At 36.8% G+C, this 25,427-nt stretch overlaps 1 protein-coding gene across 1 annotated transcript; it reads left to right on the top strand.

Moving 5' to 3' along the window:
• The first annotated feature begins 17,703 nt into the window (after positions 1-17,703).
• Positions 17,704-25,423, top strand: LOC124634682. Its single transcript, XM_047170343.1, has 6 exons — positions 17,704-17,710; positions 19,631-19,836; positions 20,580-20,715; positions 21,651-21,784; positions 22,516-22,675; positions 25,294-25,423. Exons 1-6 carry the CDS (start codon positions 17,704-17,706, stop codon positions 25,374-25,376), a joined length of 726 nt encoding a protein of 241 aa, XP_047026299.1. The 3' UTR covers positions 25,377-25,423.
• The last annotated feature ends 4 nt before the right edge of the window (positions 25,424-25,427 follow it).

The following is a 25,427-nucleotide window of genomic DNA, read 5'->3' as shown; positions in this document are numbered from 1 at the left end:
TTGCGTTCTGTATCCTTGTTTTATGTTTTGATAGAGTATGATGATATAAATGGACGATATTGTCAACTTTGGATCTTGCTTTAGGCTGTATTTAAAGAGGTTTGAGAAATTAAACTTTATATTGGTTAGTATTTTATGAATAAAACAAAACGTAGATAATGAAATTGATTGATATGACATATTAAAGGAGCTTTATTTTAGCGAACTGCCCTCCACCCAAGATGATAATTAAAACTTACTTATTGAAACATCATCATCATCTACTTAGCCTTTTCCCAACTATTATGTTGTGGTCAGATTTAAAACATTCTCACACAATAGAAAAAACATGCTTTCCACAAATACTTGATTTTTAAAAAGTTCAATATTCAACTATCCTACAAAAAAAAGTAAGCAACTAAAATATAGGTCGAGTTCAAACGCAGGTGTTAACTCGGGGGAGATCCTTTGAGTTACGCGCCCGTCAAAGGATTCGCGCTAACAAGTAATATGACCATTATACCTGTACTCAGCTGTTTGCTGAACATTATGTATTACGTACATTTTGTATGTACTGACGTACTTCACAGATTGCTGACGTAATAGAAAGAAAATGCTTTTGAAAGGCAGCTTTTTTGTACTCATATATTGGTTTAAGTTGTGGTCTGTCTAGTTGTAGGTAATGTTAAACCTATGTGCCCTTTTAATGCGTTGCTTTAAACTGTTTTCCGTAAAAATAATGTTTATATTGTAACAGTCTCTTGTATTCATTATATCATTTTATACAGTCCACTAAGTTAATTTATCATCCAAATCATCTAATCTAATCATCACACTGAGCTATGGTTGCGTTCACCAACTGTTTAAAATTTGCAGATATGTCCAATAGGTGCTCATTATCTTCATTAAAACACAAGATCGTCCTTCTGTTAAAGCGTAACTAACAAGTAAACAAATATTTGAATAACTAAAAACAAATGTCAACTTCGAGTTCCATATCTAAACGTATCAGTTTCCTTATCTCTCAGAAGCCAAAACTTTTCCAAGATGGAAATACGTATACACATAGACATAATATTAGTAAACAGGACTGCGCATATTAACCCAAAAAACGAGCCGAGTGAAATAGTTAGTACGGAGGCTGTCTGTCCCTTTCTAATAGGGTGACTATGAGATTAAGCTATGTGAGACAAATCCGAATTTGCTAAGATTATTAAACACAGATTAGTATTGAAGTTTTAACTTACGCAGTTTGTGACCTTAAGATACTAATAAAGGCTTTTAATAATTAGCGGAAATTAGCAGTATAAAAGCAGGAAGATTCGAAGTGAAGACTGTTTTTTTTGTATTTCTACTTCATATATAGACTGCTGAGCCATTTATGTCGCCTTTCTTCATTTTTTGGGAAGCTATAACAATAGTACAACAGTTTTAAAATCCATCACCCATATTTTGACTCGTTACAAGAATTCATGGGCACCCTAGTTGTTTGGTTTACGAAAATGTTATTATTAGCTAACCTGTGGAACGATATATTGCAACCACCATAGGATTCACTTTTGCAAGTAGAAACGCAACACTTTTTCACCATTTTAATATGTAGTTTAAATTGATTTAATACAAAAAAATATAAACAAAATTTTAAATGCTGATTACGCGCCAAGAATGTTCAGGGTTACCGCTAGAAAATAAAAAAAAGCAAAATAAAAATTTATGTTGTTTATGTTTTAATAATAAATACGAATAAATTAATGCGATTGTTATTAATTTGTTGACTTACAATTGTTAAAATAAGATAAAAATATAAGTGATTCAATTGTTTTTGGGAAGACAAAACTTTTGATCACAACATTTTTTTATGCTGGCAAGGTGTTAGAAAGAGACAAACAGCCTCCGTTCGAACTATCCCTCTCGGCTCGGATTTGCCTCTGTGTATTATGCAACCAATTTAGTACCTTATTGCGTTAGAATAGAGTTCATTTTCGTAAATATATATTTTGAGCGTGCGCAATCTTGTTTAGTAATATTATATCTATGCGTATACATCAGATGATGTCATCGAGATAAAAGAACCTCTTATTTCGATATACCTCTTTGCTTATTGCATTTTTATATAAGCTCTCCTTACTCCTTGCAAGAGAGGAAAAGATGAATGGAAATATAAGTAAGCGGTATTGACTTACCAAACTAGCACTTTTAAAGGAATACGAATTTAGAGGTAAACGTTTAGGCAGTTTTAATCGGTAAGTAGTCCATAAAGTTTGAGATTTATATTTTAATGATTATATTTAATACAAAATAATAACTTAATGTTAAACATTATTCTACAATGTTTACCCGTCTGGAATTTTAAATTATACTTTGTTTTCAGTTCTACTGGACGTATTGTATAGGTACAGATTTATTTTTGGTAGAAGTAAAAAGTTGTTTCAAATAAATCAATGACACTCTTTAGGACAATAACCTAAGCTATATTCATAAAAGTACACATACCATACACCATCACCAAGACTACTATCTATCTACTCCTACAACTTAAACAGTACTAAGACAAGATATTAATGTACCAAGTACAGCAGAACTTGCTGTTAGTTATTCAACAGTTTCACAACCGAGACATGTCTACTTTACCGTTCTATAGTGACGAAACGATTCGGTCTACGTTAATTATGAACGCGTCAACGTAAGTACTGTTATGAGTTTACAGAAACTTTGATGAACATTCATTTGGTTGGTACGAGCTGATTTACACCTTCATGGGTCGAGCAAGTAAGTGTCTAAGTGTCCGTTGATAGATGACCATCTGGTGACATCTTCCATGTTTGAAAAGGCACTTTAAATTGGTAGGTCCCGACTGTTATTTTAAATAAATTATGAATAGGTCGATGTAGGTGCCTTCTTTACATTGTAGTTTTTAAATAGACATAATTTATCGAATTACACAAAATTACTAAAATTCAACACCGTTACAAATATCGATCAAGGACCAAGTATTGTTATTTTTCACGTTAACTGTATGGTAGTTACATGTATTGAAACGTAACGCGCACGCTTGTGTCAGCCAAGCGATTTGAGAACAAAGGAGACGGGCGGACCGCGGGCTCTTTTCAAATATTCCTCCATTTTGTGGTACACACAGGCTTTACGTAAGAATAGCATTCGCTTCAATGGAAACACTCAGTTTTTCAAAAAGCGTTTTTATTTGACATGCACTTAGGCCCTTCCTCGTGAATTCATCTATATCAATTGGTGAAAACGGCACTGAAATCTAATCGATATTTTTGGATTCTACTGCAACAGACAGATAGCTCCTACAACTATGTGTACCTATGTGATACCATATACCCGACCGTAAAATTTGCACTCTAAGTACCCAATGAGGGATATAATATTATCAGATAATCAGGAGAATTTCAAGGGGTAAAAATTCTCGGCCCAATTTTTCTTCAGACGAGTTGTTGTATCGAACAATATTGCCGTGTGTCCCAATGGCCGAGCGTCCGCGTTCGCGCGCAAACTTCACCGCCAATTTGTTAGCACCTCACAAAGCAACCTCTTTTAATATTATTCTCAGAGGCAGGCCAGAACCCTCTCAAATTAAACGCTACAATATAATATCTGTGGCATTATGAAAAGCTTGCAAACTGGATGCTATTCCCAAGTATTCTTCACTTTTTGTGAGTCAAGAACGGTGCAGCGAATGCGTTTGTTTATTCATGGTTTTGCTTTTCTTTCTTTAAACTGGTTTGTTGAAAGTTTGTGAGTTGTGAACTTATGTTTTGTTTGAGAACTTCGGAGCGTTCATGAATAGCCAAATTAAGTGGCATGTGATAATGAATACGGTTGATTATGTGAGATTTTTCTACAGCTGTAATGAAACATATGCAAATACAGTTATAAAAGTTTTTAAGCTTTTACGATTTGTAGACTTATTTAAAAATAGTTTCGATTATTTACAAATATCGTAACAAAAGTCCGTGCGCAAGTATTGGTACAATAATACTTTATTCTTTAATATCATCAGCTCTCTCGAATAATTTCATCCCTAAAATAGCACCGTTTAAAAAATACAACCTGTATTTATCTCACGTTTTGTTCACGTAACAAGTGTCTTCGGAAGTAGCTATTAACTACTTCAACGGCTGAAGAGAGACGACGAGGAGGTCTCATTTCTACTAGAATCCGAGGGTCGAGGGCCCAAGTCTTTTGTGTTTTCCCTACGCTTTCAACACTCGTTTTCACAGAAATTATACCACTGAAAAATACAGGAGAATTGTAGAATTTGATACGGGAGACAATTCTGTAAGGTAATAAATTCTATTTAAACAACAGGAAGCAACTTTCTTGGAAAGGTGTCAATTTACATACAGTAGTCCTTACTGACAAATTTCAAATGAAAATTATAACACTTTATACCTTATCTCGGAACCAAGAAACACACTACAAGACAAACTAATCAAATTTTCTATGAAAACAGCCTCTATTATTTCTCAGGACAACAGAACAAGAAATAATGTAACCATGCAATGAGAAAGAACTTCACAAAATAAGTAATTGCACAAAATAAGTAATTGCACAAGCATTGTCGCTAATTAGTTAATCAATAAGCATAAACTATCAACTCATTTGACAATCTCGAAATAGATTCTATCAGAATCAACCCCACAGAATTCAAATATCGTACTTGAGGTGAAAATAACATGATATAATTACTGGTAGTTTGAATTGCGCCCCGTTGTTCTGAGACGACAGGAGCGACCAACTTACTTTTGTTGTTGTAATGTAATACAATAGAAGGATGCTAAGTGCACCGGCTCTTGTTAAGCTCACTGCGCTCTCTTTTGTTATAATTTGAGATGCATTTCTTGTTTTTGTTTTGTTAATTTGTAGATCAATCGAAGGTAAAGGAGGTTTGTTTTCAGTTCTAAGTCAATTGCGAAATGAAATATACATACAGATGATAGAATAGTTTGTTGTTTTAAACAGAATCGCGAGTGTTTTAAAATTTGCAAATACATATGTCGAGAATATTGAGTAATTTAAAAAAAATATTATATGATGAAGCAAATCATGTAGGTATCAGAAGAGCTACACACTTCGATGTCAATCAAATTAGGCACACGTCTGAATGTGGCAAGGAATTAAGAATTAGTCAGTATTAAAAGTAAATGTCTAAAGTGTAGCCAGCCAAACAATAAATTATGTATTACTAGCTGTCCTAGGCTATCGTTCACCTACATAAAACTCATAGAACATGACCACACAGACTTAAACGCTAAATGAATAATAGCGACCCTATCCCACACATCCCTCGATAGTAATACGTCACGTCGCGACACAAACCCAATTATATGCCCAGTTAATTATGTACGTTCAAATCCAGACCGATGGGGCCACACTAAATGACCTAACCACAGCATTCCACCTAATGTGTATACTATTCTAAATTTCAGTCCAATATCTGGCTCGATAACACTTGCGCCATTAACTCTGAACGGAATAGACATCACAGCGGTTATACGCACGTACTGGGATGAAACGCAACGCAATACAAACCCTTATAGCTCATCATACAGTCCAATTTATTGAAACACGAGATTTTTGGATGCAGCACACAATAAAACAAAAAGGTTATAACAACTTTTTGCAGAACAATGCAATATCGGCGCTATTGTTCTAGGAATAAGATGTGAATTCGTTTGATAGTGTCTGGTAATATACCAGACCGATTTATTCTATTTCATGCCAGCACAAATTGCCGACAGTTAGGTTAACTGTTGCTCCCAGTGCTTTCTATCTTTGCTATTGTGTTTACCCCTGATGTATTGCAAAGCATATTAGTGCAAAAACCAAATCGTGTACATAAATTTGTGGCTGGTACTGTCAAGTGCCTACGTCCATTATACGGGAAATACACAAATTGAACAGAAAATCAGGACCATACCCAAAATGATATCGTATAAAGATAATACCTAAAATACAGTCACTATTTGCAATGTGCATTTGGGAAGAATGTATCCGATTAATTAATATTATATTAACACAGCCCTAAGATAAACAGAAACTTTTGTAATTGTTGATTATGTCGTTTCATTTTAGTTACCCATTGTACTATCTGATCACTCTTCGTATATGACGGCTTGTACTGTTTCAAGGCAAATCGACTAAGCGTTAGTTAAGTTTTGTTATACATACCTAGTTAAATAAATATTTGATGTCCGTATGCCTTAATCCTCACGGCATAGTTAACAAAAGCGGTTTAAACCAGTTTTGATAAATAATAAACATAAAGCATCCCAGCGATTTATGCGACTGTAAAATCGTTTTTCCCTTGTGTATTTTATTTATTTTTATAAAATATTGCTCATAAACTTTTAACATAAAACAAGGAGGTTTTATTGGTTCGCAACGGCCAGTTCGGTGCCATAAACAAGATATCGCCTCATAAATTTATGGGGATTGATACTTTTGAATTTATACTGTCCGTGGAAGGCTTCTAACGGCCTTTTGATGGCCAGTTATGTTTACAACGCTATTTAGTTCAGGAGACGTATTTGGGTCTTTTCACATTACACGTTAGGGGAAGGAATTGGCTTAAGTGACTAAATAGAAACTAAACTACAGTCAATGACTATGGTGATGTTTCTTTACCATAGCGTCCATGTCGTATTGTATCTATCAACGCTTTTTTTTTAATCTTTTATTTTTAGAGGCTTAAACGCTGCTGCATTATGCCAGCCTCGTAAGGTTTTACACAAATTAAATAAAAAAATAAATAATAAACTCTATATAAAAATTAGTCAATAAAAAAATAGTGAATTAGTGAATTGAATTAAATATTGTGCATTCAAAGACTCAATGCCAGAGCCATTCGATATAATCGATGGCGACAGGCACAATGGCAAATCCCACGCCTTACTTGAGAGACAACTCGAAACAGAATATAAAAAATAAATGAAGGATTGAATGAAAAAAGAAATTAAAATAAACTGATAATAAAATACACGAACTAAAAAGAATCTCTCCTCAAAAACACATCTTTTACAAATTTATAGATAGAAACACTCTGTTCCGAGAGAGGTCTCCCAAGCAAAACATTAACTCCATCACTATACATATCGCCACCGACCGCCGTACACAGCTGTAGCCTCAAGTCGTCGAATGCACAACATTCTAACAGAATGTGGTATAAGTCGTCCACTACTTGATAAGCTATCAACGCTTATATCAAAAAATATTTTGCTCTAATTTACTGGAATTAGTTCAACAGTTTCATTTCATATAAAGTTTTACGTACAACATAAGTAAGCATTTGAATAAAAAAGAAATTAACATCGAAAATCAAAGGGTTCGCAAACTATTTCTCCTAAGTGTTAGCTTTTCATCTCAACCTCGATTTCAATACACGAGTAAACTAAACCTGATAGTACACACAACAGTAACAATTACACCAAACCGTAAACTGATAGCGGGAACTAGTTAAAAAGTAGTGTTGTGCGCGATGTATGCACGTGATGTTGCGTTCTATGGCTTAAGTTTAATTGAAGCCGGTACCGCACTACTGTTCCGTGTTGATATAGTGTACGCGGATGTATTTGTACCGATATGTTTTAGTATCTGATCTGAGTATTAGGTGATTTGCATACGGTACCGCAGAACGCTGAGATACTTAGGCTGTGACGGGAGGCAACGGTTACTCAAAGTGCTATGCTGACTCTAGTAGTTCTCAGAAAAATGTTCGGACATTATTCAAGTGTTTTCCTGTAACGAGAGATTAATTAGCGGTTCCAGGAAGATGGCAAAATGTGGTTTCAATTCACTTTTACATAATATTATGCTGTATCGTACAGTTAGATTATCCGACCACTTACGTCGTCGTCCCTTAATTCCGATAAATCGACTTTGTATTGAAAATAGTATTTGTGTAGGGCTATAATATATGTGTCGGAGGCGTCATCAGGATGGCACTATCGTCCGACATCAGTTAGGGTAATCAAGCAAAGAGATAACTCAAAGAAACTCAAAACTCAAACAAACTAAAAACTCAAACGTTTATTCAAATTAGTCAGAACAAAAGACAGCCCCCAAAACGCCCGCCCTTCGCCACTTCCTATGTGTTTTGGCTTGGGGAGAAGAAGTGGCGGAACAAACTCCCCAGCAACACATGTCTGTCTGTTAGGTTAGAAGAACCATTACAATACAAAAATTATAAGACACTACAATTAGTTTAGGTACTACAACGCTAGGCAATAACACTAGGACACTACACGTAACGAAAGGCAGTAACGCGACAACTCCACGAAGACTCGACGAAGCCTCGACCAAGACTCGATCAAGACTGCACCAAGACTGAGCTCCGCGGACGCCACGCTGACCGCCACCACTCTGCCAAGCGCGCCAAAATGTTGTTTCACCGGAATCGCCACCAGAGGGCGCGCTTGCGTGACGTTTAGTGTCCGTACTATTGACAGTCTCCGACACGGCCATCCTGCGTAGACCCACGTCCTCGTGGGTTAATCTGCAACAACACAAACACAACACAGTATGCACAGTACAGCCTCGGCCACTCCTGACCACAACAGTAACTCTCGATCTTTGTTTTACGCTCTTACTTCTCTCAAGAAAATGAAACAAACTTCAAATGGCCTCAATTAGGTCTTTAACAAACAATCTAGGTGACAACTAGTTCTCAAAAGCTATACCCAGAGCAACCGAGTACTAAACTCTCACAAGCAATAAATCAAACTCTACATTTAATTGGGAAATGATCAATGAAAAGAAAGAAAATAATCGTTTCATTACAATAATTCAGAATCAAAATTAGGAAACTCAAAGTAAAACCGATCACTGCCTCTTACAAGAGACAATAAACTCTAAACTGATAAATTAAAACAAAACATTTAAGCTCTACATGTGACCATGGCAACACTTAGCCCAGTAACCTCCAGTTACTCTTTACTCTTTACTGCGAACCTCACATAGGAACGCCGAGTCTACCCTGGACTCATTGGTTTCCACTGAAACCCGACCTCCGCCAGAGCTGACTGCTTACCGCGTACTCACGGACTACTCACTGAGCAGACGCCGATTTCTACTGAGCTACGGCTACACGACAGCCTCTGGTACGGTCCGATCATCATGCAAACTCAAACACTCCTCAATATCATAACTACTTCGTTCCATCTCAATTTCATCAGTGATACTTTGATTTTCCGGCCTATCAAGTGCGAATTGATTTTTAATTAGAATCAAATTTTATTTTGTGTACAATAAAGAATAATAAGAGAGCATTGATAATAATCTAAAACACTTACAAGTGACAGAATACAAGTAACAAATTATTAGTTATCGTGAAGTTTGTCTGGTCAATTTAAACATTTTCAATGAAATAGAATGCTTTCACCTTGTGCGATGACATGCGATGTCCTGGCCTGCCGCAACTCACACGGCCTCCACGACAAATCCGGGGGAGGATGACGCTCCAAACAGCAGCTGCAGCGCACCTCGCCCGCCGCTTGCCTAGTAGACCTCGTTCTGTTCTCCAGGCTCGGTTCACCTATGATGATATCTGTTAAGCCACAAATAGAAAGTGCTTAGGCAACCGATCAAATATTGACAACATTTGGGTCAGCAACTGACCTTCTCGTTACGTAAGATAGTAAGACCTACACACATGTTACAGATTTAAAGAATAGCAATCACTACTCAAATGAAGAAACTAGATACATTAAATGCTAAGCACGAAATCAAAGAAAGATCGAATTGCTAGTCAGACTGAACTTGTAAATTACAAAATCATTACAGTTACGGTTGTCATTCACATCAACGCCTTCTACTTGATAGGCTTCACATAACCGTCTGTCCCTTAGCCGAGCTCTCAGCCCATCCTGGCCTCCTAGGGACCACAACCACAGTGACATGACACCAACTGTACCACAGATGTATACGGGTCTCTTCCTGGTCACCTCGATGCCGTCACACAGGCCAACGAGTCTCTTCCAGGTCACCCCGATACTCATCATAGGTACAGCTTAACACAATAAAAACAACAGCACCGCAGACTTTACACAGGTCTCTTCTTGGTCACCCCGATGCCATCACACAGGCCAACGGGTCTTTTCCAAGTCACCCCGGTATCCATCATTGGTACAACTTAGCGCAACGAAATTACTGAGTAGGTGAATGTAACGCCTTACCAAAAATCTATAGTCTGATGCACAATTCAATCAAATGACGCAAAACTGAAATATTCTAATTTGAGGTTTTAATTGATAAACAGAAACCAAGTCATCCCTGTGACCAAACATAAGGTACACACTTCAGCCATCCTTGTGACAAGTGTTCAACGGCAGTCATCTCTGTGACTTCCAACGTAACAGTCAATCAACCCTGTGATTGAAGCGCAACACACAAGCATACACACATGTCAACCCTGTGAACCTAGCTTTCATCATCTACGATTTCATTAATTAAAAAAAAAAAAACTACCATCATTAATCACACATCAACATCTCAACACATATCGTGATTCTACACAGTGCCTCCATCAAGCACGCAAATCAACATACATAACGCCTCCATCAAGCGCTATCTGGTTTGAGACCAAATAGAACCAAACGATCAGCCGAAACCACCTAATACCACCAGCTATATCTATGCTGGCCGTTTGAAGAGGTTGAGACCGGGCTCTTTGCGGCTCTGAAGGAACGAGACTGCTGCTACAAGGAAAACACCCTAACACCCAATCCTGCCAAAACTCACGTCTTGTGCCTACCATCTACGCAACCGCACGGCTAACCACGAGATAGATGTCGCTTGGAGAGCCGTACGTATCGCGCACATGAACTGCCCAAGGTCCCTGGGCGTAAACCTGGATAGGGCACTGACGTGTAACACCAACTGCGAATATGTCAAAAAAAAAAGGTGAATTCGAGTAACAACGAGTAGTCGCGTTACACAGTGGAAAGTTGCTCGACCTGATTTCATACCACCCGTAGAACGACTCCCATCAGTCATGAATTAGCGTGTCCCGTATGGAAGTCCCTAACAGACTACGTACACCAGTCGGCAGATGCAAGGATAATCTATCTAGGTAAGGCTATGCTGACGACAGCAGATTGCCGCACCACAACCACAAACAATGCTGCCTAATGTGCCCCAACACCTGCAAATTAAAAGATCTTCTTGCCGCCACTGACATTACGTTAACGTCAGAAGCGACATTTACGTGCTCTCCGATGCACGAGTGAACTAATCCTCAATCCCCAGACTAAAGGCTGCTTTGTGAAAGTTTCTAAAACCCACAAAGCGATTTCGTCCCGACCCGGGAATCGAACCCAAGACCTCGTATATAGCAGTCACGCTTGCGACCACTAGGCCAACGAGTCAGTCAAACAGTACAATGACAAGCCACAATAAAATTGGATTGATCTCACCATGTTTATCCTTCAGGCGTCTCTTAACATCTCTGTGCATAGTGCCTCGTGTATGGTTATGCTGAAATCCGGCGCGCAGTAGAATCCAGGCGTCGCGCTCGCGAACAACACAGCGACGAACTAGCAGACTAGACTCCTTTCACTCGAAGCAGGGGGAGGCTCACGGGATTATCACATGCAAAAGAATTTGGAAATCGGTTAATTTTATCACAACATTTTCATAACAACTATGATAATATTGCTATCATGGCATAAATCTAATTTCACTGATTGACGATTTTCCCAGCAATGCAATTCATGAAGGTCACGTGAACAGTATGTCAGAACATTATCACATTCGGATTAAAACAAACCTAACAGTAGCTTTATAACGAAGCTTGTGGCAATGAATGCTCCCTGAACCCAGGCGGTTCATAACCAACAATAATCAGCGAGACAGACTGCCTTTCAAATTTAAAAATGTCGTAAAACAAATAACGTCAACATAAAGCAAAAATGGATCGGTCTCACCAGGTTTCCACTCAACGCCTCAACGCGCATGACGATCGCACATCGCTATGGCGCGCAGTACAGCAAGGCTTTCGCGGACGTGAAGCCACGGAGATGCACGAGCACCAACACTCCGAACTCACGATGACACGTTGGGCTCCTGGCAGGCAGCTGGAATGCTCCGCAGTAATTTTGTCGCCAGATTGCACAATAACCACCGTCATTGTTGAAACATGAAAAAAAAGACAGATTCGGTTAATTTTCTAGCATACCCTCAATAACTAGCTTGACATGTAACAATGGAAAACGATACCATTACCATAACCGTGGTTACCATACTTGTACCTTTGCTGAAATTCTTAATAATTCTTCTACCACAAACTCCATTTCAAATTATCGACGTTACATTTTTTTTTTTTGTTAGTGGGTAGAAATTTATCTTCGCATGGCGAATTCGAAACGCATGTGGGCATTCAGATTGCATCCCACTTCTGATGTCGGAGGCGTCATCAGGATGGCACTATCGTCCGACATCAGTTAGGGTAATCAAGCAAAGAGATAACTCAAAGAAACTCAAAACTCAAACAAACTAAAAACTCAAACGTTTATTCAAATTAGTCAGAACAAAAGACAGCCCCCAAAACGCCCGCCCTTCGCCACTTCCTATGTGTTTTGGCTTGGGGAGAAGAAGTGGCGGAACAAACTCCCCAGCAACACATGTCTGTCTGTTAGGTTAGAAGAACCATTACAATACAAAAATTATAAGACACTACAATTAGTTTAGGTACTACAACGCTAGGCAATAACACTAGGACACTACACGTAACGAAAGGCAGTAACGCGACAACTCCACGAAGACTCGACGAAGCCTCGACCAAGACTCGATCAAGACTGCACCAAGACTGAGCTCCGCGGACGCCACGCTGACCGCCACCACTCTGCCAAGCGCGCCAAAATGTTGTTTCACCGGAATCGCCACCAGAGGGCGCGCTTGCGTGACGTTTAGTGTCCGTACTATTGACAGTCTCCGACATATGTATATTGGTACCTAATGGAAGTACGTAGATAGTCATGTTAGCTCTGCAATGTATCTACCTCTACATAAGTACACAACGTTTGAAAGCTTGAAGAAGTAAGTACGTAAGTACCTACCGTCATTTCGTACGACAACCGGACCGGACCATTCGGAATCCTAATAGAAAGTATTGGAGTTTGAATAGACACTTCTATTTACGTTATTATCAAGGCATCATTTTATAAAGGTACCCATAACATTAAACGCAATACAAATACCTTCAAAACACAACATTGTTAATCCAGGTAATTCTTAACATTATTGCAGACTAAAAACCGCCTATAGTATAACACTGAAAGATTTAAGAAAACAAACTCTTCAGCATTATAATATTATTTATTCATATAGATGGGTAAGAGCTTTTTACTTTTTTCTTACGTTTTCTATTTACGCCATAAGTTTCCTCGAGTACCTACCAAGAAGTATCTAATTTGTCTCGTCTTTCCCGTATGTTTCTAAAGGAAAGTCGTTTAGTGTTTCCCAATAGTTTAACGAAGCACAAACTGAGGTAACAGGACTCATCACTCTTGAACGAGAACTATATTTTATCTATCAGTGTATACTGTGGTTATAAATTGACGCTATTTAAACATGAAGAGAAAACGAAATCTTAAAAATTATTTCATAACAAAGGCATCTGTAGAGTTAATTTATGGATAGGTAGCCTAATTTCCATGGCAGAATTTTAGATTGGGCATTATTATTTACTAAATAATTATGCGTTTTTAATATGACAGTTATACTCGTGCCTTAGTATCTAATCAACAAACATGACACTTACATAATTTTCTAATAATAAATAACACCCGTTTTTCCTCAAGAAAATGACAAAGATGCAGTGCCGTTAATCTAAGTGAAGTTTCAATAAAGCTGACTTGTTCTTTGTGTCGCCATACAAAGGAATTCCTTCCTCTTGGTGTAACACGGTGCAACGCCTTTATATGAAGTGTTAATTTGATCACAGACAAGGAACATAGTGTTGACACTCTATGCTTTAGTCCGGTATATTGTTGAGAATGTAGGTTCTATTGGTTGAAGGTATGGGGAATTTTGCCTTTGTTAAAACTGATGTTGTAATAAATCTATATGGCCAGTCCAAAGACAAGGTTCTCCAGTTCGCTTCAATTGAGTTTGCATTTCTGAAGTTAGCCATTTGAATCCTTGTACCTTTGTTGCAGATATCGTCGAGGAGGTGGCTACCATTGACAGTCAACAAATGTATAAACAAAACCCTACTGAGTGCAGTTTCAAAAGAGCCTACAGATCTCAAGTAAAACCCCGAGAAATAGCCGATAAAATTTAATTAAATGCATTGCATGCACTTCACTTATTAAATGTTATTTTTTCCTTAATATTGAAACCCTAAAAAATAAATAAATTATGCCGTTTCTGGGCCACCATATAATTTGAAAGTAAAGCGTAACATGAAAGTCTTATTTTACAATATTACCTGTTGCCCTCCACTCGATCTAACTGACAGTTATGATGTTATTCACTCCTTATGGCTTCCTAAACTCATGTGTTCGATGTGCAACCCAGTTTAGGAAAGGGTTAAGAGTTAAGATCTTTGTTTATTACTTAAAACACTTTAAGGCAACATTTTTATGTAAACCTTATTTGTTTATTGTGTGCGCAAGAAAAGGCTAGGCAGATGATATAATCAAAAGACCACTGAATTTGTGTTATAATTCTAACCTGTTCTAAGTGCCCACTTTGTAACTTCTTGAATATAAGAAAGCTTACAGAAAAATACACTTTTGTTTCTTTCAACATCGGGCCAATTATGAGGATGTCGTTAGCTCTTGAATTACGCATACTCGTTAGTCATATAAAAAAATCAAACACTCAGCATTTACCAACCCTTTCGATAATACTAGTAAGTATATTATGTCCCTTGCAGACCGATCACAAATTCCCACCCACAACAGCGCCCTAACATTTTAATAATGTAAATTGATTAAAACCTTTTCACGTAAACTCGCTTAAAAAATAAACGCCAAAAGTTTTGGAGTAAATTAAACCGTTAATATCGCAGGACCGCCATGTTTGAATGGTACTATGCAATTTACGGCGAGGCACCGCATAATAAGCTGTTTACGTAAATCTGGCTTCCGATGAATGTATAATGTAATCAGGGACTAATAACATAAACGTATGCGACCTTTGTGTTCGGACAATACGTGAGATTGATTGAAATTTTGGTGTGAAAATGGTGATCATACGGAAGAAGTTAAACTTAGAGTTACTTATACATCTTAAGATTGAAGAAGAACAATGAAAAAGTATGAAATAACAAGATACATAATATTTTTACTTAATATCTACATATAACTGTTTGGACAACTGATATGTCAACGCTAGTTCAGTTCCACACCCCTAAATGTAATCATTTACGGCTACGGCTACGGCTACGGCTCACATTACAAAGACTAAATAAAATTATTTCTTCACATATTCGACCTCACTGAAAACTCCCAATTTAAACTATAAGGGCCTTACTACAAAAACTTTAAACCCTGTTTTACACTTGTCTAATAAAATTTTGGCTGCAAAATGAACCATATGTCAACGTCATAATTTGTCATTTTTTTAGACAAGGCATAAACTGACGTTTAAATGTTTTTGTGGTAAGACGGTAATACTTTCATGTGCTATTTAAATATTCAGTTATTAAAAACACTTTCAAAACATCACAAATTTCAACATTACACCACAAAATACTGCATCAAAGGTAGAATAAAGAGAAGAAAAGAGGTAGAGTAACAAAGTCTTCGCCAATTTAAAACTGCAGGCAGCATTAGTGCAGTAAGTTCAACTTGAATTTATTGGCGCCGGGATATTCCTTTGAACTGCATAACGATCTCTGCGGATATGTTTTTGCATAATTCTGTTATATTTTATGTCATTGGAGATGTTGAGTGGTTGTGTGTTAGTTTTGTTTTTTGAAGGCATGTTTCTTATTTCTGAATCTTTAAGCGCTGCTGAACTCTAATTTTGTCTCTATCGTGATCTAAAATTGCTGTGACAGAAAGAATTGCAAGTGAAAGTTAAAGTATCGTTTCAGTATTTCGGGTTTAGTGTAATGTGATTCGCACTTGCAGCAGTCAACGTACAAATGGGCAACCTACTGTTTAACTGATTTATATACTACGAAATAATGTAGGTAACGGAAGCATAAGGTAATTTTCATTAATATACCCATATACCCATAACCATATACCCATAACCACAGATGAAAATTGGTTTGAATTAGGCCCCCGAAAAGGATATATACCAGAAATAAACTAACTACTTACTAATACATAAATACATATAGATAGTACTTACTTAATGATTTATTGATGACTACAACCTTTAAAACACACTATGTTGTGTGACCGCATCCATTCTCCTGCAATTTATAAAATAGATGACGCCACTTAAATTGGTGATTAATTTTAATTAGTCGTATTACAATGGTAATTTGGTGGCTCCATTACCTGACAGAGGTATTTTTAATTATGTTTGACCAGCGGTTTATTAGGTCGGGATTAATTCTCAATTAAATTACGAAAACAGAATGTTTTTTTAAACATAAGATAATTAAATGTGTGAAAAACAGAAAAAAAAAACATTTGATATTATTCAATTTATATAAACCTTATTAATAGGTCGAATGCCGTTTTATTTTTCTTTAAGTTCTCAATACTTAAAGAAAAAGAAAGAATTCAATATATTTTTAATGAAAATTATAAGGATTTTTTTCAAAATCCAGTATAAATGTAATTACATAGATATAAATTAAAATCAAATTATTTTTAGCTTCTACCCACACAATTATGTAGTTAAGGACAGTACACAAGTCCAAGGGTTTATTTTGAAATAAAATCTGGCACTAAGTGCCCCATAAAGCAACGAGCACGAGACTTTTACTTAACAAGATAATAATAACACTTGAATTTAACAGGCTTAACCTAATGCAATGTAAAAAAATCAAATCTAAAGTAGAATAAAATTTTAAAATAAGTGCAAGCATTATTTATCCTAAGCCTTAAGTAATCCTCCATGATCATTTAAATAAGAAAACTCTTATTATCAAAATATGTTTAACACTCACACACCTTTCCCTTTCTCTCTAATCACTTCTTCTAGCATACCACGGCTTAGTTTCATCACACTTGAGATATGGTATAATCTTCTGGGGCAACTGACAGGGAAGCACCATTCAAAGCTCAAAAAAGATGTGTTCGATCCATGTTTAGACTTAAGCCAACAGATTCATGTAAACCTTATTTTGTAAAGTATAAGATATTAACGATGCCGTCATTATACATATTAGAAGTTGCTATGTTTGTAAAACAGAATAAATATTTATTTTTAAGCTTTAAAGAATTATCTAACCGAAGTAGACGTGATAATACTGTCCTCTGCTCACAAAGTGCAAACACGGCATTAATGAGAAAAAGTATATTCTGTATGGCACCCATTGTATACAATAAACTGCTAAAAAGTTGGAAGGAAGAAAATTCTCAAATATTTAAAAAACGACTGCAGAAATTCCTAGAAAAGAAAGCATACCGCAATATCTCAGAATTCTTAAATGATAAAGTAATTGCTTGAAACTTAAGACTGTTTTGCTAGTAGATTATTTATTATATTTTTAACCTAATTTTAAGTAAAATTTTAAGAATGTGCCTTATTTTAAATTTTATTTTTTTTAATATTTGTACGCCTAAGAGGCCAAACATGAATGGTAACTTTATTTTCTTGTATAACAACCTGCATAACTATATGTACACCCATGTTTTTTACAAATAAAGTATCTTGTATCTTGTATCTCTACAGTTACATTATGACACCAAAGGATATTGGTTCAAATTGTTGTAATTTACTGCGGATTACACTGATCCATTCGTTTTTTCGATTAAAGATTGCTTTAAACCATTTATATAATTTCAATATTCAATCTCCAATTTCAAAAAAATGGATGGATCGTTTATTGTAATCCGCAGTTAGTGAAATCTCCCACTTGAATTATTTTGTATGTCCCACAGTCGTAGCGCTACGAGTCGCTCTCGTAGCGCTCACGCGGCGTAGCAACAGTTGCATTCGCTACGTGCTACGAAACGGGCGCACTCCACGGAATATCAAATTGTGCGAAGCTACGAAAGTTACGAATAACAATGTGACCTACTTTCAATTTGAAGTTTAAATTACTATGTGGAAATATGTGCAAGTACTTCGTATTTAAGTAAAATGCAGTGATAATTGTGACGGTTAATTGAAAATGGGAAGTTTAGCTGTGTTTTGGTATATCATATTTTCTTATGTGAAAGGTAAAAGTGTTATTATTTATTTATTCCTTTAATTCAGGCAACAAAGGCCAATAGCATATACAATACATAAATAATAGTTAACATTACAATAATTATAAACTAATACATACAAAAATAACAAAACAATTCAAATCTTTAACAACTACCTACCTACTTAGTTAGTAAATTGTAGCACATAAGTGACTATATCACTAATTAAATATTATTGAAATCTACCCTTCGGCACTAAAATATTAGATTTAAAATATAAACAACAACTCAACATTTTAAACGGCTAACCAATTTTTAACTAATTCAACTTTCCAATGGAGCGCAGGATTGAACTTCTCCAACAAACATTGACTTGAGAAACAATTGAACGTTTCATTCAGTTTCGTGGTATCGTACAGCAGAGCTTTGTATTATATTCATGAACTAATGGAGAATTGCATATTATTATGCTTCTGGCTTGACGAATATTGGTATATAAGTACCAATTTTTTAATACAGTTTTATCCTTCTGGGTGTTCTAAAATCTTATGAAGGAATAGTTAATTTAAAGTGGCTTATAACATCTTAATCAATAGGTTATTTAAATAATTGCTTCAATATATAATGTGTATTACAATCAGTTCTAGGACAGAAAAAAATTGGGTCTATCAACGTCAATAAATCCGAGTCGTAGAAAAGTTTTAGGCCGCGTTTCCACTGACGCGGAGCTGGGCGGAGAGGAGCTTAGCGGTGCACAAATTGACCAATGACTATACTTGAAATCTCCGCTCCGCTTCAATGGAAACAGTACGAGCGGGGTGGAGTAGAGCTGAGCGAATATTCATACATCGAGGCGGTGCAGTGCGGAGGACAGCGAGCATTGGGGTGCAGAGCGGAGAACAACGGGGTGGTACGGAGCGGTGCGTGGCGGGGCGGATCCGAGAGATTGAGTGTAACTAAGTGCAAAAATGCGCGATTCCAAAAGTCCACGCTCAAGCTCCACTCCGCTCTGCTCCGCTCACTGACCACTCACCGCTTTTCATCGCTCCTCACCACCCCTCTCCGCCCAGCTTCGCTTCAGTGGAGACACTGACCACTTTTCACCGCTCTTCTCCGCTCCTCTCCGCCCAGCTCCGCGTCAGTGGAAACGCGGCCTAAGGCTGGTCAATTTAGCGATTAATTATACGACAGAAATTTTCCAGCAAAATTATGATGATATAAATTATCATTATTTGAATAGATAACTAAGGCTTTGAGAAGTCACTTATAAACAAAGAACTAAAGAACTTTAGGTACAGAGGTAGACAAATATGAAGATTCGTATTTTTTTCCTTTACTCACAAAGTTCTATTTATCTTTCTTCACAGTGTGCATATGCCTCCGCATAGTCGGCATTACCGTACCACCTCTGAAGCAGCGAGGGGAGTCATCCACACTCACCTGTGACTACGACCTGGAAGGAGGTCGGTTATACTCCGTCAAGTGGTACCGCGACAACGAGGAGTTCTACCGGTACATGCCGAAGTTGAGGCCTCCGCAGCACGCTCATAAGTTAGATGGTGTAAAAGTTGATGTGAGTTCTCAAGGCTTTTTATGTGTTAAGACTTTCTTGTTAAGGCCAATGGTAGTCAAATTTCAATTGAACAGTTGACGATCAACGACTCTTTCAACGCTTCATTTAGTCTGATGTAACGACAGAAGAAGTAGCTATGTGTAAAGATCGTTTATATCTTGATAGTTTATATCGTGATTAAGTAGAATTGTATTTGAATTGTTAAACAACAATTTTATAGGTCCCTTCCTAGATAATTGAATATTATAGTAATGCAATAAATCATAGGGTCTGACCTCTTGTCCAGTCAGCGGTGTCCTTGTAACTACAGTTTTACCATTATGTCTGTACATGTTTTAAGGCAGAATATAAGTCACGTCCGGTGACATGTTATTATCTCGAGCAATGATACCTAGCTAATGTTTGACTATAATAATGTACACTGAAGCGCTTACAGTCATCTCAACCCTTAAAGAGAACCATTAATAGAGCTTTCACACAAGCAGATTTTTCGCTCGGTTTTTCTACGCACCACACATTTCCACAAACATCTGTAGCTCATTTTTAACAACGCTTTCACACTAGCAGATATTTTATAGATCACAACCGAGTGTATACGTGTGACGCATGGCCAAGGAAGGGCTGGTAGTCGTTGGTTCTCGATCTATACATGTGACAATGTCCGCACGAATTCGAGGAGAAATCGAGCAGAAAATCCACTACTGTACGAATAGAGTACCTATCCCTGTCTTGTGTTTAAACAGTTAGAGAAATCAACGGCCCGTCGGGTCCACCTTCGGGAGTTGACGCTCAAATCCCGAGGGCTGTACCGCTGTGAAGTATCGGAGGAAGCTCCCTCGTTCCACTCAGCTCAAGCCGAGGCCTTCATGGAAGTTTATTGTAAGCAAAACCTACTTATTAAGTAAACTGGATCGTTTTGTTTTGATTTGAGTATGTTTGCATCTTGGTCAGTAAGTAACACCTGGTGAGTTGTACCATTTACTTAACTACACTTACTACTAGACTAATTTAACCGAACCATTTTCAATTGTAAAATCGCCGATCGATTGATTTGACCGATGGGCGTCAATTTCAAGCTTGGTAATCGTTATAGTTAAATCGTGCAACTCACACGTACTAAAGAACAATGTCAGACGTCCATAGTAACTTAGACTCAATAAAAATATTTGATGTACAGTGAAAATTCTTACAGTTTTTTGTGTAGTTTAATGTCAGAAGCTTTTCTATGTTTTCCACTTTGGCATTGAACTTCTCAAAACCAAATTATTCCAAATTATTAAAACGAAAAACCTGAACTCGACAAACAAAATAATTACCTACTTATTAAAATAAGATTTTTTTTTGGAAAAGTTCTAGATAACAATTAAATATTTTATAAGAAGTTAGTATTTTATATTAAAATTGTTGTAGTAAAGAACTTTGTGTCCGTGAGAATTTAGTTTTAAAAGTTGATTGGGTGGACCGAAACCTGACATTGTTCTTTCATGTAAAACTTGGTGGACGATAGCTCACCCCAACATAGTTGGGAAATTGCTACTAGAAAAAATAAAAGGAATAGCTAAACTAGGCAGATGATGTTACGCTTTTCTCATAGTCAAAGTTTCAAAGTAATTTAAAAGAATAATTGAAAACCCAATCAATTAATTCCACAACGTTGTTACCTATACCAATATAGAACATATTTCTACAAGCTAGTAAGTACCTACATACCTAGCTCTAAATACCTACCTTTTTTTTTTCCGATTACCTACCTACCTCCATATTTTTTAAAAAGTTAAGGTAAGAATGATAATTTACATCTTTTATTATTTCAGACTTTCCCCGCGAAACTCCACGCATCACGGGATACGAACGACCGTATCAATTGAAAGAACCGCTAGATGTTAACTGCTCATCTGCAAAATCCTTTCCCGCACCAGACCTTCAATGGATGATAGATGGTCAAAAAGTATGTATACCTATCGCAGATTATTATAAAGACTAGCCGTTTTTCCGCGGTTTCACCCGCGTCCCGTGGGAGCTACTGCCTGCACCGGGATAAAATATAGCCTATGTTACTCGCAGATAATATAGCTTTCTAATGGTGAAAGAATATTTAAAATCGGTCCTGTAGTTTTTGAGTGACTATTACCTAACTTATCGGTCTACCTTCTCGACGTCTGTAGGTACGTCTTTGCACGGATTCAGTAGAATGCAAACGACATTTCTACGTAAAACATGATGGCCTGAACTCGCATTCGGTGCAAACTGAAGACTTGCGTGTCTCTCCACCGCGTTATTTTTTTCTACTAAACTACCGTCAAATATGTAATTTTATAATTATTTAAGGTTCCGTTCCACCTGCGGGTTGTTCGAAAAAGATACCGCGGCCCTGGTACATAAAAGGCCAATGACCAGTTATAATAATGTACTCTGTGCCAATGACGGAACACGACGGTTTTTAGTCAGTAAGAGTCTGACACTCCCTCACCGCTGCTAACCCACAGCGTGAGGGGTCATTTGACGATTTTTGACGTTGTTAAAAAAAAAGGTTCCGTTCCACGAAACGAAAAAACTGATTCCATATAGGTACTACTACTGTCTCTGTCCGTCCATCAAGTGGAGTATCACAAAAAAGTGGTTCTTTGTGCTCAAAAGCTATTCATCTAGAACTTAAACCTTGTCTATCCATTTTTCCAGATAACTGACAGATCATGGCTGGTAGCATTTGGCGCGAAACCCGCACCGCAAGGACTGTTGGTGTCTACCCTCGGCTTGAGAGCACCGACCAAGCCTCGCATGAAGCTCAAGTGCGTCGCTACTATAGGCACGCATAGAAGAGAACGGACTGTCATCATAGGTAAACACCATTCATTTGTACCCAGATATACTCATAGATATAAGTAGTGAGATGCTAAATCTATACCCAGGGGTATATTCTGGGTCCAGTCCTCAAAGCCATACAAAAGTATAATACTTGATTCACTATCTATGATATTCCAGCCTTGCGGTTTTAAAACGTTTGTTGCCCGTGGTACTACCAATAGTACTACCAGTAGTACCACGGGCAACTTTTTCTTCCCGTAGTACTACCAAGCAGTCTGGTAGTACCACGGGCAAGAAAAAACTGCCCGTGTTACTACTGTCAATATTATAGGTTTTTTTCAACCCTTTTGTTGTCACAGTTGATATGGTCATCCTAGAAAGAGAATTGAAATGTATAGTATTAAAAAAAATTACGGTGGATATATTTTGGTACTATTTCGTAAATAGATCTGATAGTTGTGAAATTTTTCATTGCTCAAAATTGACAAGAGTCAAAAACACTTAGTATTTTTTTCACAAATAAGAATTGAATACCTTGATCTCGTGGGATTAACTTGATGTATTTTATGCTATCCTTGTACTTGGTGAGTATTTCCGTCGGGAAATTGGAATACTCAGGTAAGTTTGCTGTCCTGGTACACGGGGAGAGCAGTTGCATCGAAATTCCGATATTGGTAGGTTCACTTCTTAACTCCGGTGATTGATGAAAATAAGAAAAAAAATATATAAGAAAAAGTCTCCTACTCCAAGATAAATTATAACAAAGCCATTTATTTGAGAAGAGCACCAGTTGCAAAGTGTGCCATTTGAGAAGTGTACTAGTTGCGAAATGCACCATTTGAGCATGATGTAGAAGTGCACCAAATGCGTCAAACCCAATGATTCTTTCACTGTTAGGAAGCTACACTCTCTGCGCTGAACGCAAAGTACGTTTTATCCGGGTACGGAAAGAAGTTTCCCCGGACGAAGAAAATTAGTCAAAAACTAATTTACAGAATACGACCGAACCAAAATAGTAAAGTACTAGGACAGCATAACTTATATGATCATATCAATAAGTACTCAATGCTTTCGATAACTTTAATACTACCTACTTAATATTTCAAATAAAACGAAAAACGTAAGTTGATATTCAATTCTTATAAAAGGAGATGGCCAAATTTTCATAGTAAAAAAACCCAGAATCGACAGCAACGAAATGGGTACCAATGGGTTCATTATGATAGACCTTTTATGGTGCCAAAAATTCCAGTCTGAAATCCATGGGGTATAGGAGCTATATCATATTTTCACAAATATAGGTTATGTTGAATTTATGTGGATTTCAAAGATTATTTACATAAAGGACCATAAAAAACAAGGTATACTAACATTATACATGCGAATAGTAACATCACCATAGTTACAGAGTTTGCCTGGTAATTAAAAGGTCTTGAGTTTGACCCCCACCCATTGACTATTGACATGAACCACTCCAGATACCTACGACTAAGTACCGACCTTACCTACATGAAGAGGTTTCCCTGTTATGTGTAAACTTCTGAACTGGCAAAGGTTAATTTAAAAATAAAATTAAAAGTAAAAAAAAGTTATTTTTAGTTGTTTAGTCATTATATTCGCATTAGTGAATAGTTCTCGTCAATGCGAATAATATAAGCCCAAACATGAGGTAGTTAATATTTACCATTGCCGAGTTCCCTTGATCTTCTCTATTCTCCATCATCTGGTCAGCTCTAAACCTTCACTCGTGTATAGTGCTAACAGACATACACCTAAGTGTAAAGTTTTTACCCTATGCACAATTTCTAATGAACAGCAAACAGAAAAGTAAAGCTTTTTTAGTACTAAAATCTTCATCGAAAAAACCTTGTAAAAAGAGAACCCCATGGTTTTTAGATGATATGAAATACTTTTTGTAATCTACACATTATACTGAATCCAACCATACATATGAAGTTTCTGTCGACTCTGGGTTTTTTTTTGGCCATCTCCTTTGTGAAAAAAAAAACTAACCGTCTTACCACAAAAACTTTTTAACGTCAGTTTAAGACTTGTCTAAAAGAATGTCAAATTATGACGTTGACATATGGTTCATTTTGGAGCCACATTTTTTTAGACAAGCGTAAAACAGTGGTTAAAGTTTTTGTGGTAAGGCCATAAGTGTTTTTGACTCTTGTCGATTTTGAGCAATGAAAAATTTCACAACTACCAGATCTATTTAGGAAATAGTACCAAAATATATCAACATTATATAAAAAAAATATATATTTCAATTCTCTTTCTAGGATGACAATATCAACTGTGACAACAAAAGGGTTGAAAAAAACCTATAATATTGACAGTAGTACCACGGGTAGTTTTTTCTTGACCGTGGTACTACCAGATGGCTTGGCAGTACTACAGGAAGAAAAAAATGCCCGTGGTACTACTGGTAGTACCACGGGCAACAAACGTTTTAAAAGTCCTGGGGCCCGATTCTCCTAAGTTAATAATGTCAAAATCGAATCGCAATATGATCGCAATAGCAGTTTTAACCATATCAGGCATTCTGCTACTGAGCGAAAATGTTCCTGCACGCGGATAAAATGCCTATCACCGTCTTTTTTTTTTTCAATTTTTAAGAGTTATTTACAAAAGCTTTCTTTTTTTCAGAAATAAACTCATCAAGCTGGAACAAATCATTCAGTTTGCTAATAATGATAACACTGAACATTGTTTGTGTGAAGATATCGTGATAGTTCCATATTTATACCCAATGTAAATAAAGATACATTTGTAATAATATG

Source organism: Helicoverpa zea, chromosome 11, assembly GCF_022581195.2.
Source record: "Helicoverpa zea isolate HzStark_Cry1AcR chromosome 11, ilHelZeax1.1, whole genome shotgun sequence".
Classification (NCBI taxonomy): Eukaryota; Metazoa; Arthropoda; class Insecta; order Lepidoptera; family Noctuidae; genus Helicoverpa; species Helicoverpa zea.
This window is presented reverse-complemented; position numbering and strand designations above follow the sequence as displayed.